A 17,778-nucleotide genomic window follows, 5' to 3' on the forward strand; every position below is an offset into this window, starting at 1 on the left:
GCGATTGAAACGATCAGCCTCAACCCTGTAAAGCTCAGGGCCTGATGCACTGTTCCACTGGGAAACATACAGCACCTCTGGGAAGCCCACATTGTCCAGGTCCGCACACACTACGGTGCGGAAGAGCTTCCAGTTTTTGGTAGAGATGCTTTGGGGTTCCCCCCAAAACAATCCCTCGCAAAAAAAGTGCCATTGTATTACTACTCATGTGAATTCATGGATTTTTTTTTCACATTCTGTCTCTCACAGTTGAAGTGTACCTCTGGTGCAAATTACTGACCTCTGTCATCATTTTAAGTGGGGGAACTTGCACAATCGGTGGCTGACTAAATACTTTTTTGCCCCACTGTATATGAAAAAAACTCAGCAAACATTGACTCTGTCTGTATAAAAGTCTTTTTCTGAAAAATAGGTTATTTGTGAATGTGACGTCTGAATAGTAAGTCTGGCCAATCCTTTCAAAAGTAAGTTTATTTAAAATAAGTAATAACCAGACTTTTGAATCAGGAGTCCTTCATCCACTCACAGCGGGGTGCTGAAACACCGAGAATACAGAGAGATGATTGTGTGTTCCTGGAGACAGGGTGAAACAGGTCCCAGACTAATCTGCTACATCTCCCAGTGGCTTTTCGACCCTTAAAAGAAAGACCCAACCTGATGTCATCAGCAGTTATTAACAGAATGGGTCTCTCTGTTAATAACTGTTGATGACTTCAACCACAAAAGTGGAGTGCACACAAAATCTAATAAGGAAAAACATTTTATCAGCACACAAACACAATGATTATATATGTCTAAGCACAAATGACATCCTCCACATATCACAACAACAGTAGACGTTCAGTAGACAGTAGACAAACAAGATGTTGCCTGACGTTACAAAACAACCCCTTCAGTGGACCAAACCACATATAAATGACATCAATCTGACGTATAAATAAAGTGTTATTTAAAGCTGTGAGATCATCCTTTAGAACTCACAGCACAACTTTAGAAATCTTTTTGAAAATAAATTATATTCTGTAGTTCTTTAAATGATGAATGTCAAAGCTTTAACTTAAGGTTTGATATGATCTATGTAAAATTCCTAAGACTCCCTCTCAGTGTGAGTAAAATCGTCTTCATCCATTTTTAATGTTCTGTTTCTTCACAAGCTCTCTGAGCGTCACGTGGTTTCTATGAAGAAACGTTATTTACAGGAAATGACACACACCTCTGTCAGCCATGTTACCCTGAGCGTGTGAGAGACGCATCGCAGGGTTTAAATGTTTCTGGGTAGAAAACATTTAAGGACATGAACTGTTTCAATAATAATATGGAGACTGAACATGAGAATAAAGTGGATACAGATAAACAGTTAAACCGTGTTCTCCTTCGTCATCATCTTCACATTTTCCATGCAGCAGCGCCACCTGCTGGACAAACTTCACTTGAAGCAGAAACACTTGGCTCTGAGAGATGTTCAGCAGGTCTGTGGATGAAGCCCAGAGGTGCTGATCTGACTGCAGTCACAGTTTGAACTGCACACCTATACAGGTTTGTGGTTTCATGTGAACACTCGTGGCTAGAATGATAAACCTGGTTTATTTACTGAGTTCATAACAACCTTCATGTGACGATGTCAGGATTGAAGAAGCCAGAGAAGGTAAAGATATCCTGACACGTTAAACGCGTCATAGCGCTCTCTTCTGTCAGCTCAACATGACAACATGTTACAAACAGATGACAAACATCCAGCGGAGAAAGTGTAAGTGGCAGGAAGTGATGTGTTCAAAGGGAGGAGCCTGGAACAGGTAGAAGTGAGAACTCGGAGAGGAAGAAAGCATCAACGTTCATATTCAATTAGTGATTACACACCTTTGTTTCATCGATTTCACTGTAGTTATGGATGAAGACGATAAAGAGTTGTTGGAGTGAACCGTATGTAGATGATGTGTGATGTGAGTGTTTGCTCTGATGCTCTGACAGGATTCGGTGTGAAGCAGCTCTGACTGATCTCATGTCTGAGTGGTTTTGGATTCTTTGCTTGTTGTCATGTGACAGTGACCCTGATCACATTGCTGATGTGTGGTAGCTGTATCATTTATCAGAGCTGTTGTTTCTGAATCATGTTCCACAATTTAGTTCATGTTTGTGCTTCACATGTGAACGATTCTTTAAGTTCATGTTTTCATTTCATTTACAGACACATTAAAACAAAACTTGCACTTTAAGTTATTCATGGATTTTATACACAGTGATGTTGGGAATGACTGAGCAGTAAAAATATGCAAATACTTTCGAGATCTCAGTATTTTTTTTTTTTTTAATAAAATCCACATATTTCATATTGCATGTTTGAGCTTTATTCCAGCATGATTTATAATTCAATCAAATGTTACTGAACCTGTAGATTATGGCACATTGACAGGTCAGTTTCCTGACTGGAGCAGGAAACCTATCAATACTTATCTGAGCCCTCCCAAGCTACCACAAGGTTTAGCAGCAGGTTTACCATCGGCTTGATGTCCTCCATTGATCTGTTTGTGTCACATATAAATGCAGAGTGCAGGATACAAGCGTTTAGGAAGACCTTCCCACTCGTCAGTGTTGTAAGTGATAAATTGGGTGCATGTGTGCATCAATGAGGTGAAAAGGTTGTGTCTGACTGTATGTAAACTAGAGTGTTAAGATTCAGGGGGCAGATGTGATGTGAGCACCCGATGATGATGAGATGTTTGAGGGAGTGGAGGGGGGCAGGGTGCTTAAGACTGGGCGATAGCTGGACCCTTCTGGGAGTAATTCTCTAACAGCTGGCTCAGTAAGGACCCGTATTCCCCACACCCTACCACGGGCTCTGGAACGACACAACCATGGAGCATTGCCACGCCCAAGATCTCCACCCAACCTCCCCACCACAAACATTTGTTTTTTATTTTTAGGTAGATAATCATTATTTTCCTACAGAATGCCCCAAAAAACAACTATTTTTCCTACATATTTGATATAAAGCACTGATGTTTTGGCAGGAACCATCTTTCTCATAGTGTTCTATGAATTTAGCAAATAGCAGTGCCATTACTCAGAAATAGTACTGACTGCATTTCAGTTAAAGGTGTCATGAAGTGAATGAGCTTGTTGCTGGTTATCTGGCAGAGGGGATGCTACCATTACCAGGTCAGTATACAGATACAGTGAGGTACTTACAAAACTGACAAAAGGTCTATATCAGAGTTAATAAGCCACATGTAGACAAGTTTTTCCTGCTGAATCCAAAATAGGTTTTAAGGTTTCTTCAGAGCATTTTAACAACAGACGTGTCACGAGGAAGCTTCAATTGTTGGATTATTTTTCTTTTCCAAAGGAAAAAATGGTGTTGGGATTTGAATCATGGACAAGAAACACTGATGAACAGCTTCTACGGTTGAAGCCACAAGGCTCCAGAAGAGGTTAAGGGGTAAACTTTAGTTTTAGAGTCATGTGAAACTTCTGAATGTCATCCATGGAGTCTGTTTCCACAGTCTGCTCTACAACATGGCGGACATCTGTCTTTAAAGCTTTGAAAAAGCGCTTCACTTCCTGCACTTCAGCCTGACGTCGTCTCTTCATGCCTGGTTGTTCCTTCTGAGCCTCCATCAGCTTCTTGTACTTTAACTCCACCGCTTTTATTTTCTCCTGCATTTCCTTCTCGTAGAACTCTGTGAGCTTTGACTCTCTCTGCTTCAACATCTCCTCCACCTGCAGGTAGGTGAAGTTGGAGTAAAACTCTCCTCCATTGTCAGCCACCATCTTCTCCACCTTCTCCAGCAGATCCAGGACCTGACCACGATCATCAGCTTGGCTGTTGTTGAAGACATGGTATCTGTTCTGGGCCCTCTGCAGGACCTCCTTCAGTTCAGGTCCAGCCTCGTCCAGCTCACTCTGGATGTCCAGTCCAGTTTCACCGTCCTGTGTAAAGAGGATCATGGTGTACCTCCAGGCACTGTCTCCAAAGATCTCCTCCACCTTCTCCACAGCATCTCTTTCCTCTTGTGTGAAGGGTCCCACCCTGATGACTAGCAGGATGGCGTGGGGCCCTGGGGCCGACATGTTGATGCATTTGGAGATCTCCCTCTTCACGATGTGATCAGGTAATGAGGTGTCGAAGAGGCCGGGAGTGTCAATGATGGTCACCTCCCTGCCGAACACCTCCCCTCTCTGCTTGCAGCACTGTGCAGTGACTGAGGAGAGAAAACACAAGAGGTTACTCTGAAACATGATTTCAAATCACAGGACTCAGGAGATCATGGTAAATGGCCTGTATTTATATAGCGCTTTACTAGTCCCTAAGGACCCCAAAGCACTTTACACATTCAGTCATCCACCCATTCACACACTGGTGATGGCAGCTACATTGTAGCCACAGCCACCCTGGGGCGCACTGACAGAGGCGAGGCTGCCGGACACTGGCAAGTTACTGAACCCCAACTTGGTCTCTGATGCATCCATTGGCATGTGAACGTTAAAAAGCATAATACAAGCAGAATACACTGTGTACAATGCTTTCAGTACTCGAGTAGAAAAGCCACTGAAGGAGTATGGGACCTGGCACATGTGCTTGGACTGTGGTAGATTGTCTTTCTCTGAGGTACATGAGAGAGTCATGCATCTTCTGTCACTGGGAAGGATAGAAGACCAGATCAGTGTTTCCTCACATTACTGCAAATATTCCTCTGTCTCAGCTGACTCCTCTTTCCTGCTTGATTCTTTGTCTTCATCATAATTGAAATGGAAGATGTGCAGTCCTCTGACACATCTTCTATTTCAGTTTCACATTCTGAAAATTCAAGAAACTTCAAGAGGCCCAGTCACTTTCTTTCCAAGCTCCTCAGACTACCATGTCCTGGATGCCTGAGAACCTACTTGAACATAGTTCAGATTCTTCATCACTTTTCTTCACTTCATAGCCGTCTTCCACTTCTGCAGGTGGATGATGTGATTTTTCAGAGAAAGGGTAGCATGTGCTCTAAATATTGACAGTATTTTCTATATCTTCTAACCCTGGATCTTCCTGAACATTGATTCTCCCTCCTCATTATACTAGAGGACAATATGTGCTTTGTTCTTCTGGTCATTGCTTTGCACAACATGGTAAAAAAAGTATGCTCACAAGCCTCCAGTGCAATGGAGGCTTGTGAGCATACTTTCTGTGTACATATTATTGTAGGGTCTACCTTACAATACGAAACACCTTGATGCAACTGTTGTTGTGATTTGGTGCTGTATCAATAAGATTGAATTGAATATAGAGCACCTGCCTCCTCATTGTGGTTTTGTTGTTGTGGTTGTTATGACCTTTGTTTGACCCCACACATAAGTGATCCAAGATCAAAGAAGTTTGAAAGCAGTATGGTGTGAAAATGTGGCCCTTTGCAACACTTTGTACTTTGGGGTCATTTTTGTCCACGAGGACCACAGGTGTTATAAAATCCAATAAAAACCCCATAAATACATCAAATTGCTTAAAACTTATTCCAATCATGCATAGTATAGTAATGAATAACTTCTGTTATTTTCAGACCATTTGATGAATAAAAAAACCCACATTTTTGATAGCAAAAGATTTCTTTAGAGGACAAATATGTCCCAATGACAACACAAGGGATAATAGTAAATCAAATCTTTACATTGTAGGTTTCTTAGCTCCCACTTTTATTTATGCCTAACTGAGACTGGGCAGTTTTTCTCTGTGTAGTTCTTTGTTGTTCATCTTGGATTTACCTTTGCTGATAAGTCAACTCAGTGTGACTGGATAAATTAATTAATTAATGTATTACCTGAGGACTGACTGACCGCTGCTCCAAAGGCATCTCTTCCCAGTATGGTGTTTCCACTAGAACTTTTCCCAGCTCCAGTCTTGCCAACAAGAACCAGTCTGAAGTCTGCAAAAGTGAAAACAAGCCTTAACTTCACTCTAGGTTATCAGAATAAAAATGCTATAAAATAACAGTGTTGTGAAAAAGTGTTTGTCTCCTTCCAATGTCAAATCATGAATTAAAGGGGTGGTTATATATCAGGAAGTAGAGCAAGCCATTAACTAATCAAAAGGTTGGTTGTTTCATCCCTGACTGCTCCTGTTATGGTCCCTTCATAGCCTTGTCAAAGACAATCCATTGAATGAATTTTGCGACACTTATTAGTGTGAATGCTTGAAAAGCATACACAGTATTGTTCTTCTAATCTTTATTCTATTTTATTATTATTATTATTATTATTATCTATTCCGTACGTTTTTTGTAATCCCACTACTTCAAAACCGTTCAACTTAGAAAAACCATTAAACACCGTTGGATTCCTCTTCTTTTGGACATTAATGCTTCTTTCAATATCTATTATACTTTTTCTTCAGTTCCAGTTTAAGTTTCATGCTTTTTTTTTTCTCACCCGTTTCAGAGTTTATAATAGGTGTGTATGGGACGAAATGTTGGCGCTAGAGTGAGAGGAGGGGGGAATTAATCTTAAAATCTTCTCTTTAAACTGCTGCTGTGTCCACAGTGTTTGCTCTACAGGTATGATTTTACCCTCAAAACGTCGCCATCGTTGTTCTCTTTCCAACACCTTGTGTGTCTTTGAAAGCTCAGACATGTAAACTTTGCAAACTGTGTGGCTCCAAGTGGAGGGATCACATTTTAGTCATTCAGTGATTCAAAGAATATGAACTTTTAATATTCATTCAGATGTTTTCTGACTCTAAATTTTCTTTTCTCATTTTTTAGGTTTTTCTAATTTACATTTACAAACACTTTCAGCTATTTTCCAACTTCTTCCTTTGTGTAAACGTCAGCTTTTAGCAGTTCAGCACTTTGTTTTCAGGTGAAAATTTCTTTATTTTTAATGTCATTCAAAAATTTTAACCTAAATTCAGCAATTTATTTATTTCAGTACATACATTTAGATTCAAGCATTCACACTGCAGTTTCTTCAGAAAATGCACTTTCTAGTTTTATTTCTATTGGCTCTGACACTGTTGTATAATAGTATGACCAGAAAAGATAAATAGATTGTGTTGGTCCATTCAGGACAAAAACAAGTAATTTACAGTACAGCTGTAAAATGAATTAGTGCAAATCGGCAAATATTTACAACAAAGTATGTATGTTGTGACAGACACATATAGTAATTTAAACACGTTCTAATAATCCACTGTGACTGATAGAACAACAGGTAACACAAACCACACAGTGCAGAGTACAGGAAGATGGGTCCACCCTAATGTGACACTAAGCATGAAATCTTAATAAAGCTCTTCAATATAAAAGTTGTCTCTGAATGGGTGTAACTGTAATACTGTCCGGTTTGCTTTCCAAGCAAGCTTTTGTCTTTCTTTTTTGTTTGTCACTGCAACATCCATGGAAGGTGGTCCTTGCGAAACGCTGGATCAGTGTAGTGATTGGCCAAGAGCTCTGGCATCACAACTTTGTAAAAGAAATCCTTAGCGACGGGTAAAAGTTTAGCCCACATGTCTACATCTGGCATCACACGTGTAATTACACAAGCTTTGGTTGTCCACACAAAGATCGTAACATTGTAACAAAGATCTGGGTTTGGACCTGCTTGTAGTAGATGTGTGTCTGTTTCAACTCCACCATTTCATCTGTTAACCTCAGACAGAACGTGTCATCTTCACAGGCCTTCAGGAGGTTGTTGTTGCTGCGGTGTTTATACGGGCACTTGATTTCCACACATCCTTTACCACAACATTCACAGTTAACGAGAGCATCAGGGATGGCACCTAATTCAGGGAATGAGGGGTTGATAATGAAACCACACTCAATCAACTTTAAGCTCTCTATGCTGCAGCTTTCCCTGTGAGGTGTACCATTCTCGAGCTGTGTCTTCATTGTCTTTTCCCCACTTGATTTGTTGTGGTTCAGTGTCTGAGAGCTGATGTGACAGTTTTTGTGGGTAGCACACTTTCTTCACAGTTGATATCGCAGGAGTCGCAATGGAGGTGGACACAACCGCATGTATGTTTGACGCAGTGATTCTTCCTGCTCGTGCTGTGTGCCAAAGGTCACATTTGTGCTGCTCCCTGGTTTTCTCTTCCAGTGCCTCTGCCTCTGACACAGCAACACAGTGTTTCAGACGATCATAGTGCTGCAGAAGGACAGATCGCTCACAGCCCTTCATCTGTGGGTCATACAGACGTAGAAATGATTTGGGGAGGACACAAGGCTGGACAGGGTCTGCATATAAGTGGCAAAATTCCTCCATAACAGCGCATAGGCCTGACCGGTTTTCATGCATGAGATCAGTGAGAGGTTTTAACTCGGCCAGTGTACATAGTTTTAGCGAACTGCCACCAGTGCGAGTCCGGATTTTGAGAACAATCACTTCGTCCTTCACTAATGGACCAGTCGAGTGCCCTTTTCCTTGCTGCACTGGTGGTGTAGTCGATTGCGTGGCCTGGTACTCGCCTGATTTTGTTTAAACAATTATTGCACACTTTCTGTAAATCCTATAAACTTCATTTCACTTCTCAAATATCACTGTGTGTGCCTCCTTTAAGATATATTTAACTGACTTTTTTTTTTATTGTAACAACCAACGATTTATACAGGAAAATAATGACTATCAACAAGGTTGCCCAAACTTTTGCATCTCACTGTATGCAGCGATTCATAAATAGTGAATTGTCCTGACAGAATATTGCGTTTCACTTTTGTTATTACCATGGTACATTGACAAAAAAATCTACTGTTATTCATAGGATTTGTCAGATTTTTGAGTCACTTCTTCCATTCATGAAAATCAAAACCGCCATTTTTTGAAATTTGGCAATGAGGGAAATGGCTACAAAAAACAATGTTGTGTTCCTCCGAGTGTAAGGAAAAGCCACAGACTGAGCAGCAGGTATATTCTTGCCTCAATATCCATCTTTGTTTTAGCATTTGTGTCGCATATCAATTAATATTAATTACGTCAAGGGACGCTTGAACGTGTTGCTATGACCACAGCCACGTACATTAGGTTGTACTGGGATGTAATGGAAACCCAGTCGATTCAAAAGTTGGTACTAATGGAAAAGGGGCTTTCATGAAAGAACTCTCAGACAATGTGAGAATGTAATCAAAGGGAAAGTGTTACTTTTTTTTCGTACACTTGAATGGAACATTGATGTTAATTTGTCTAATCTACTAACGATAAGTAATTGTGAGAATAGGAGGAATAAATAGGCATGTTTTTGTATATTAGCAGCCGATCTTCATTTCAGGATATGAGAAAGGAGAGAAAGCAGTGTTTGAGGAGGGAGATGAAGAAGAGGAGAAAAATTATGAAAATGTCAATTAGAAATTTTGGTCATATAATTGTAAAGAGCTATTTGCAATATTTAAAACAAATTGGTAATTGACACTTGACTACAGCAGCTTTTTTTCAGTAAAACTGAAATGCTTAGAATGTACATCAGATTTTCCCTTTCTTCTGGAATTCTCATGAATCCGGGAGATTCTAAAATATCAATTGGAGTATACACTGTAAAATTTAATATTGTGTTTAATTACAAATATTAAATAGGCTGAACTCAGTTTTTATCAATTTGTTATTAGAACTCAATTTAAATAAGTTACCAGTACTTTTTATGCAAAAATGCTGATAAACTCAATTTATTTGAGTTGTCTTAACTTAGAAAAACTGAGTAAGATGGAAGTTTTGCTTCTCAGTGCGGAAGGATGAAAGATGTGTTTTGAAAATGCCACGTCACCACCGTCCTCCTCCCTCTTGGATCAGTCCGCATGTTCATGGTGCCAGCATTTGTTATGGAATATGTTGAGCAAACCTGGAAAAGCGTCAGCTCAGGATATTATTGCCATTGCTGTGGATCTTTACCTGATACACTGACTTGGTAAGTAAATGTTTAAGTGAGTAAAAATATGTCGGTGAAATTTTCTGTTGATTGTTTGAAATAAAAAAGTGAGATAAGAGGCCAGACAAAATTCTTCGGGAGGTGATGCCGTTAGGGGAGGGGTGGGGTGTGGGGGGTATTTTCAATCCATAGCCATAACTAACTAATTAAAAAACTAACTAATTATATATATCATGTTTAACCTGAGTAGCAAAAGACCGCAGGGGGGTTGAAAACAATAAGCCAGGAGTTAGCTGTGGTCCTGGACTCTATCAAGCCTTGACCTCCCGGTCAGCTATCGCGCTGGTGGATAACAGAGCTCTCCGAAAACGTGGAAGCACTTTTGCAAATATGTGATATTTTGATAAATTAAGTAGATATTTGAGCATTACATAGCTACATTCTCGGCTGAAAATATCTTAAAAGGTTATTTTGTGACCCAGAAAGGGTAATCTGGGGAAAAGGAGGATCGCATTTGTCGGCCACGGTTGTCGGAGCGTACTTGTAAGCGCGGCAATGGCGGAGGAGCGCGGGTAAAAACTTATTACTTTTTCTGGGTCATAAAATAAACATTTAAGATATTTTCAGGCGAGAATGTAGCTGTGTAAAGTTCAAATATCTGCTCTATTTATCAAGACATCACATATTTGCAAAAATGCTCAGACGTTTTCGGAGACGTCCATTTTTTTCATGCTTTGTGGCAGCTTTTGAACATCTGTGGCATCTATTAATGTCAAATCTAGACTCTATTTAACAACATAAGCAAACTCTATGTTACAATGATTGCACAGCCATTAAGGATCAAATCGGTTTCTGAAAAATGTTCTGTTTTTTCTCCCTCTGCTTGCTTCTTACTGTCTTTGAGGCTCGGGACCAGCGCTGTTGTTGGACAGAAAGACATCAACTCAGTGGTAAGTATTTTGGTTTTCCAATATATTAGCAACTGTCAGTGACATTTATATTAATCAGGCTGGACTTTAATCATACTTTAGATCAGCCTGTTTTACTTATTGTTTTATTTGTGCTTTGGTTTGGGGAAGTTGTTTCTGTACGGATCTTTTCCTGTCTTCTGTTATTAGACTTGAGATATGACTGCACTATGCTGTTGCTGGTGACTCCAGTTAATTCTACAAGACATGATGTAAGTAAACAAACAACAACAGTTTGTCTGCATTTCTTGAAAGATCACATCCCCCAAACTTAGTTTAGAGGGTCTACACTGTATATAGTGAAGTCTGCAAGTTTTCTAACAGCAAAATTTGTTTTGTGCCCAAATCATTTTGCACATCATTAGAATGAAAGTTATTGGCCATGTTTGCATCGCCCTTTTTAAAATGATGCTTTCATGACATTGTGTGTCGGGTGGGGGTCAGGGCTATCCAGACTGACAATTGGGACATTGAATGTCACCTCTCCGGTGGGGAGGGAGCCTGAGATTGTGTAAATTTGAGTTTGTTTATACCAAATGCAGAAAAAATGTTTTAAGAAAACAATTAAGTTCATGTTCCACAAAGTATGATTGTTTGCTTGCAGGACACCAGGAGAGATGAGTCCTCCGTCACAGATGGTGTGGTCAGTGAAGATGGTCGCCTGCAGGTTCAAAAAAATGCATCTCTAACCCACATCCACTGCCACTGTACTTAAGGGAAGTTAAAGACCTTCTTCTGCACCTACATTTGGATCACTTCGATCCATGACAGTCATTCAGGCAGTAATGCCTGGACTGGAAACAAGCCATCCTTAAAATAATACAACATTCCAGCTCATGTGTTGGAATGCAAAACAAATGTGTTGTTTAAATCAGAGACTGCACTTGTGACAGAACAATAAATATTTTATTTTGATTATATAAGTAATGTAAGTACAAAACAAACTTGTGGTAGGCCTAAACTTATTTTCAGAATAATTACATCTGAGACTTTGTTTCATTGTAAGATTATAACCGTGATGGCAATATAATTGTTTGTTGTTCAGCAGAACAGTGTCCAGTATGTTGGCTGTTATACTTTGTTGTGTTTGAAAATAAAAGTTGGGCTGATTTTAACATCATTATAAAAAGTGTTTGTGACGGAGGTGTGGTCCCGGGGCGCGGCTGCAGGGGAGGAGTGGTGCAGTGAGCTCAACAGGGCGGTGCTGGAGACGCAGGTGAGAACAGCTGATGGCGTTTGGACTGATGATGGTTTCCTTCCCCTTTTATAGTGAGACGGGAGAGGAGCAGGGGGAGAGCTGGAAATCAGCTGAGACCGGAGCTGTCAGACTGTGGACGGTCATAACAAATGAAAGCTAGAAATAAACGTGGCATCTGGCGACAAACAACTGTGCGTGTGTGTACGTGTGTGAAGTGCATTTCACAGTGTTGTTAATTATTTTTAATCATATTCAGGTTACCACAAATTGTTTTTTCATTTAGTTGAACTTGAAATGTTTGTCAGTAGGTAAACAATTAGTATTGTACAGTCAGAAATATCAAGTTATTCTTAATACTGTAGACTTGCAATGTATAAGTTGTCCTAACAGTCATCTTAAGTAAGCTTTACTTAGTTTTTTTGAGGCAATGAGTTTCCTTAATTTTTTTGAGTTCTGGGAACTAACAAGGCTGTACAGTGTACTCAAAATGAGTAAGTTGCCCTAACTTGGTCATCTTAAGTAAACTTGATCCAATTTTTTGAGTTCTGGGAACAAATGAGCTTGTACAGAGTACTCAAAATAAATAAGTTGTTCTAATTTAGTCATTTTTAGCTAAGCTTTACTCAATTTTTTTGAGGCAACGAGTTTCCTCAATTTTTTTGAGTTCTGGGAACTAATTAGATTTTACAGTGTAGGATGTTAAGATAAACGTTCACACTGAAACAGGAGAATAGAACTGAAAGAGTTTCCAACCTTGACGGATATCCAAACTGTTTCTTCTTCTTGTCACTGATCCTATGAAAAGAGAAAATAAATTAACTTGAATGTCGTTAGTATAGTTATTACTAAAAGGAGTGATATGAAAAGTGAAAACTAAAAACTCTAAACAGACACAAATAGGGGTCTTTCAGAAATAATCAATCTTTAGTGCGTGAACGATCTCCGTGACTAAGCTACAGTAGATGTGCCCCATTAATCTACAGATGTTGTTAATTTATTTTACTCTTTCTGACCTCATGTTGTTGCTGCTGTCCAAGGCTGGGATGGGAAAATTGTCTGCAGGTAAATTAGTGTATGACAATATGTAGGTATTTGTTCATGCATGTGTCATTGTCTTTGTATGTGTGAAACCTCTGCCAATGTAGTGCGATGTGAGTGCATTGAAATAGGTGCACAATACTTAGCCCCCCCCCCCCGATTTCTTAGTTTTTATCTTTTTTTTTAATTGATTGCATTTACATGTTTCAGATAATCACATTTTAATATGAGACAAATGCAAAATGCATTTTTTTAGTTAAATTATTTCATTTATTAAAGGAAAATGTTACCCAAATCTTCCTGGCAGACATGTTGAATAAAGAAATCACTGAAGTTGAAGCTGCCTGTCAAAGTGAAGCAGGCTAAAAGATCTCAGAAAGCAACACATCACACCACAATCTTAAAAAAAAGCTAAGACAGTGACATCTGTCAGTCTGGAAAGGGTTATAAAGCCATTTCTAAGGCTTTGGGAGTCCAGTGATCCACAGTGGGAGCCTTGATGCATTCTCAATCATCCAGGTAAGAACATCCCAAAAGGTTGGTCATGACAATTTGCATATTAATGATCAAGGAACTGACCTCCCAGCCCATTGTTCATTCAGTGGTGCTAGTTTCAGTCAAATGTCCTGTTTATAAGGTTGGAAACCTGCAGTCAGCTGAGACTGCAGAAGTCACCTGAGGATGATGAAGCATTTCTCCCACTGAAAACATCCAGATGAACAGAATCAGTCTTTGGCACAGTAAGAGCCATTATCCACAAACTTGGAGTGGTTAACCTTCCCAGGAGTGATGGGCTGGCCAAAATTACACCAACGACTCATTGAGTAGGTCACACAAGAACCCAGAATAGCATTAAAAAAACAACAGGCTTCACATGTCTCAGCTATGTTCAGAGTTCATGATTCAAAAATAAGAAAGAGACTGGGCAAACATGGCCTCCATGGGAGAGTTTAATGAGAAAACCACTGCTGACCTAAACAACACAAAGACTCGTCTCAGTTTGGCCTGAAAACATCTGGATGATCCGTGAGACTTGTGTTTCCATTGATCATCTGTCAGATGTTTCTAAGATAAGATAACCTTTATTATCTTATCTTGTAGCCATGCATTCAGTGTGCTGCTGTTGGCCCTGTGGTTTACTGGTGTTTGCCATTTTGCATCCTACAGTGTGAGTACACGTTCAGTTAACTATCACAGCTGCTTTCAAACCTGGAGCCAGTACACAGCTGGTGTATGAGTAGAATCGTTTTAAACAAAGACACTTTAAACAAGAATGTGGTGCAGTAGGGGAGACCGGGGATAGTTGTAACATTTTTGACATTTCTGTCTGTAAATTGGAGCTCTTTTAAGGTAGTGAATTCAAAATGTAATGCAAAGTATTTACATGTCTCGGCTATTAAATAGTGCAGCTATTTTCTCTGCAGCACAATTACCCATTACATGATATGGCCTCAAACACAAAGAGTGAAATGTTACAATTAACCCCATAGTCTGGGTTAGTTGTAACATATCCTGGGGTGAAATGTAACACAATGAAATAAGGGTACTAACAAAACATTAACATGTAATCTTTGTTTATTCAACACATTAATGCACTTAGAGCCATTTATATAGCTGTGTGTGTGTGTGTGTGACAGAATGCAGAAATCTAGCTTTTGAACATATGCCAACCCCCCAAAAAAGACAAGTTATGGAATTTTCTGCAACTGAATGTTTCATTAATTTTGGTTGGTCTTCCTTGAGTTTGGCCTCATTGGCTCAGTGGGCATTGTAACTAGAGATGGCACGATACCACTGTTTTATGTCCGATACCAACATCATAAATTTGGATATCTGCCGATACCGATATGAATCCGATAGAGTGTGTTTTTTAATCAATAAAATGTTTTTTTAATATCTTGCTGCATTTTGTATAAGTTTATACTCAAGTTTAAATAAATAACAACACTAAAGCTATTCTGTTATACCTGTATGTAAAAAATACACTGCGCCCAAAATATGTCATAGTTCAGCAATACTGATCAATCTAATAAACGTAAACCTGCACCATCCTCCCTATTCTGGTATTTTAAAGAGTACTTAGCAGATATATTAGGCAACCTAACTAATAGGGTTGCAAACTCCCAGCAAAAAAAAATAGGGAACCACCCTCCACCTCATGATGCTTAATCGACGTAATCAACTTTAATTTGATGCAGTGTGAAAAAAAAAATGCACAGAAATAAATTATTTTTCAAGAATAATTAAATAGATTCAACATCTTTCTTCAACAGAATTGCAGAATTCACAGATGGTACTTTCCCAAAGGAAAAAGTAGTACAGCTTACTAGGGTATATTAGACTTAACAGTTACTATACACAGTAATGGACTTCTATACATTTTACTTCAGATTAAAACTTTGGGTGTAAGAGTCAGATAATTATTTATTAAAAGCTAGACATTTTAAATAAGAATAATAAAGAAAAGTATGTCTTTGTGCCCCCTTTTCCCTGTTCATGCCCTATCGGCCCCCCTGGCTAAACTTTGCTAGATCTGCCCCTGCACAATTACCAGCCGTCAGCTACGTAGAAAAAGATCCTGGTGTAGAAAGTAATATTAAATAAATTCTAACAACAGCTTATCAAGCTTAAATGTGCTGCTGTTGTTCAGCCGCTGGTTTCCTCTTTCTGGTGCAAAGTGGGCGATAAACAAACAAGAGAGACAGACTCACGACAGAAAAGCCGATCAGCTGATCATTGATCGGTTTCACGATTGAAGTAGCAGCAGGAGAGGGAGAGAGAGGCAGTCGCTCCATATATCTGTTGTTAAGCTTATCATGGGAACGCTTTAAAGACATTCAGAGATGAACTTACACACTTGCTTTACTTCTCTCTGGGATAACTTCCTCGGAGATGAAATGCTGGTTTGGTAGCGAGGCTACAAATACACACAGAGGCTCTATCACGTGATGCATACTGCTGCGACGTGCTACGGTTATGAGCAGAGTTACGCCGTGTAGCAAGTTTTGTGAGGTGCTTTTTTGATATTTAACGGATCGGATTACATTTTTTATTTCTCGCCGATATCCGATCCAGTAATTTGGGTCAGTATCGGACCGATTCCGATACGTAATATCGGATCGGTCCATCTCTAATTCTAACCTACAACTCTTGCACAAATTTTGAACATAACAATGAAGCTGAAAAAATGTAGTTGTTCACCAGCATCACAATTCCATTACTTTTTTCATGGCTTACCTTGGTGTGGTTTGCAAAGTGCTTCAGAAAGATGAGGAAATCTGTTTCTTGCACCCATCCTGATTTATTTCCACTACCAATACTTCCTACTGGTCCATCTCTGACACAATGGTCTGCATAATGTATGTGTGGGAACACAAACAGTGGAGGAATTGTGTTGCCAATAGCATTAACCGCATATACAAAAGTGACCAGTGAACCTCTCTCTGCTGATGTCGTTGCCCCAACTTGTTTAATATAAGTTAAAGTAATAGTGTGGTAAGTTGTAACATCTGCATTATTGTGACAACTAACCCAGACTCCTATAGCCATGAACTAGCTAACATTACAGCCAACGGCTAAACCATTAGCACTAAAGACCTACACAGAATATATCCCCATAGACACACAAATAACATAATTTAAGTTTGATGAGTTTAACTGCAAAGCAGATAATGCTATTAGAAATTGAAATAAAGTAGAAAAACTTACTTTTTGGCATACAAATTACTTTTTTTCATGTTAAATTGTCTGTGTTTGACAAAATGTGCTGATTTTTCACATGTGATAGCAGAACTGAGTTGGGCATGCACAGGATGAGTCACATCATTTGAAACTTAGCCCTGATTGGAGAAAGTGGAAGTGTTACAGCTGACCCACGTTACAACTATCCCTGGTCTCCCCTATATTGGTAACAGCTTGGTTGTTATAACAGAAATATGTAAATATGCCTGAGTATTGCTTATATTGTGTATCACTTTACTTTGTATAAATCACAAAAACTCTCTCAAAGGGTGCTGGTGATGTGTTGAACAAACCTTTTGTGAAATTGTATTTATACAATCACAAAATTATATTTCTTGTGAGGTGGACATAGCACTGAGTGATTAAAACGCTAAAAAGAATGAGGACAGACCTGTTTATGTAAAAAAGGAAACCACCAAAACCTCCTTTAACAACCTTGTATCTTTCGGAGTATAGATAGCCGCTTTTACGAGGTGCACTTACAGGCGCCATAGATGGACAGTTGATAACCATGCAGAGCCGCAAATCACTACACTGTATTTATTTATATTTTGTGGAACATTGTGCATAAGGATTAACCCTTCTTTCCCCGCGAGTCTCCATTTTGTGTAAAAGTGAAAGTAACACGGACCTAACCTAGAAAAGCGAGCCTCTTTCACTCCTTTATAATCCTCACTCAATACTTCATCAGGCTGGACGTTAAAGTCACCTCAATACAGAGAGCAGAAAACTGAATCACTGAATAATAAACTTACCGAGATTTCCACTTGCTTCTGCCATTATGACGGTTTACCCTGTCCGGTTTTTTTCCCCTCTTCATATGAGCAGGACAAAAAAAAAAAAAGTCCGCATGCCAAAATAAGGCACCAACTACCGGTCTGAATTTTAGTCGTATATTTTTAAGTCAAACCTATGCACGCGAGGGGGAGGATTAGGAAAATTATTGTTATTAATATTGAATTTGTTCAATAAATAAATGAATGAATAAATACAGCCAAGGGAAACCACGA

The 17,778-nt window shown here is 39.3% G+C and overlaps 2 protein-coding genes and 1 pseudogene across 2 annotated transcripts in view; all 3 read right to left on the reverse strand.

The window, feature by feature from the left end:
• Nucleotides 1–17,778, reverse strand: part of LOC146523743 (protein NLRC3-like) — a 183,412-nt gene that overhangs the window by 117,658 nt on the left and 47,976 nt on the right. The gene's annotated exons all lie outside the window — the stretch shown is intronic.
• LOC146523750 (GTPase IMAP family member 7-like) lies at nucleotides 1,557–17,606 on the reverse strand. The gene is made up of 4 exons (XM_085154006.1): nucleotides 17,524–17,606; nucleotides 12,743–12,784; nucleotides 5,796–5,900; nucleotides 1,557–4,199 (listed from the first exon to the last, which is right to left on the reverse strand). Exons 1-4 carry the CDS (start codon nucleotides 17,546–17,548, stop codon nucleotides 3,430–3,432), a joined length of 942 nt encoding a protein of 313 aa, XP_085010132.1. The 5' UTR covers nucleotides 17,549–17,606; the 3' UTR covers nucleotides 1,557–3,429.
• Nucleotides 5,907–12,731, reverse strand: LOC146523751 (uncharacterized; annotated as a pseudogene).

Source organism: Neolamprologus multifasciatus, chromosome 3 (assembly GCF_963576455.1).
Source record: "Neolamprologus multifasciatus chromosome 3, fNeoMul1.2, whole genome shotgun sequence".
Lineage (NCBI taxonomy): Eukaryota > Metazoa > Chordata > Actinopteri > Cichliformes > Cichlidae > Neolamprologus > Neolamprologus multifasciatus.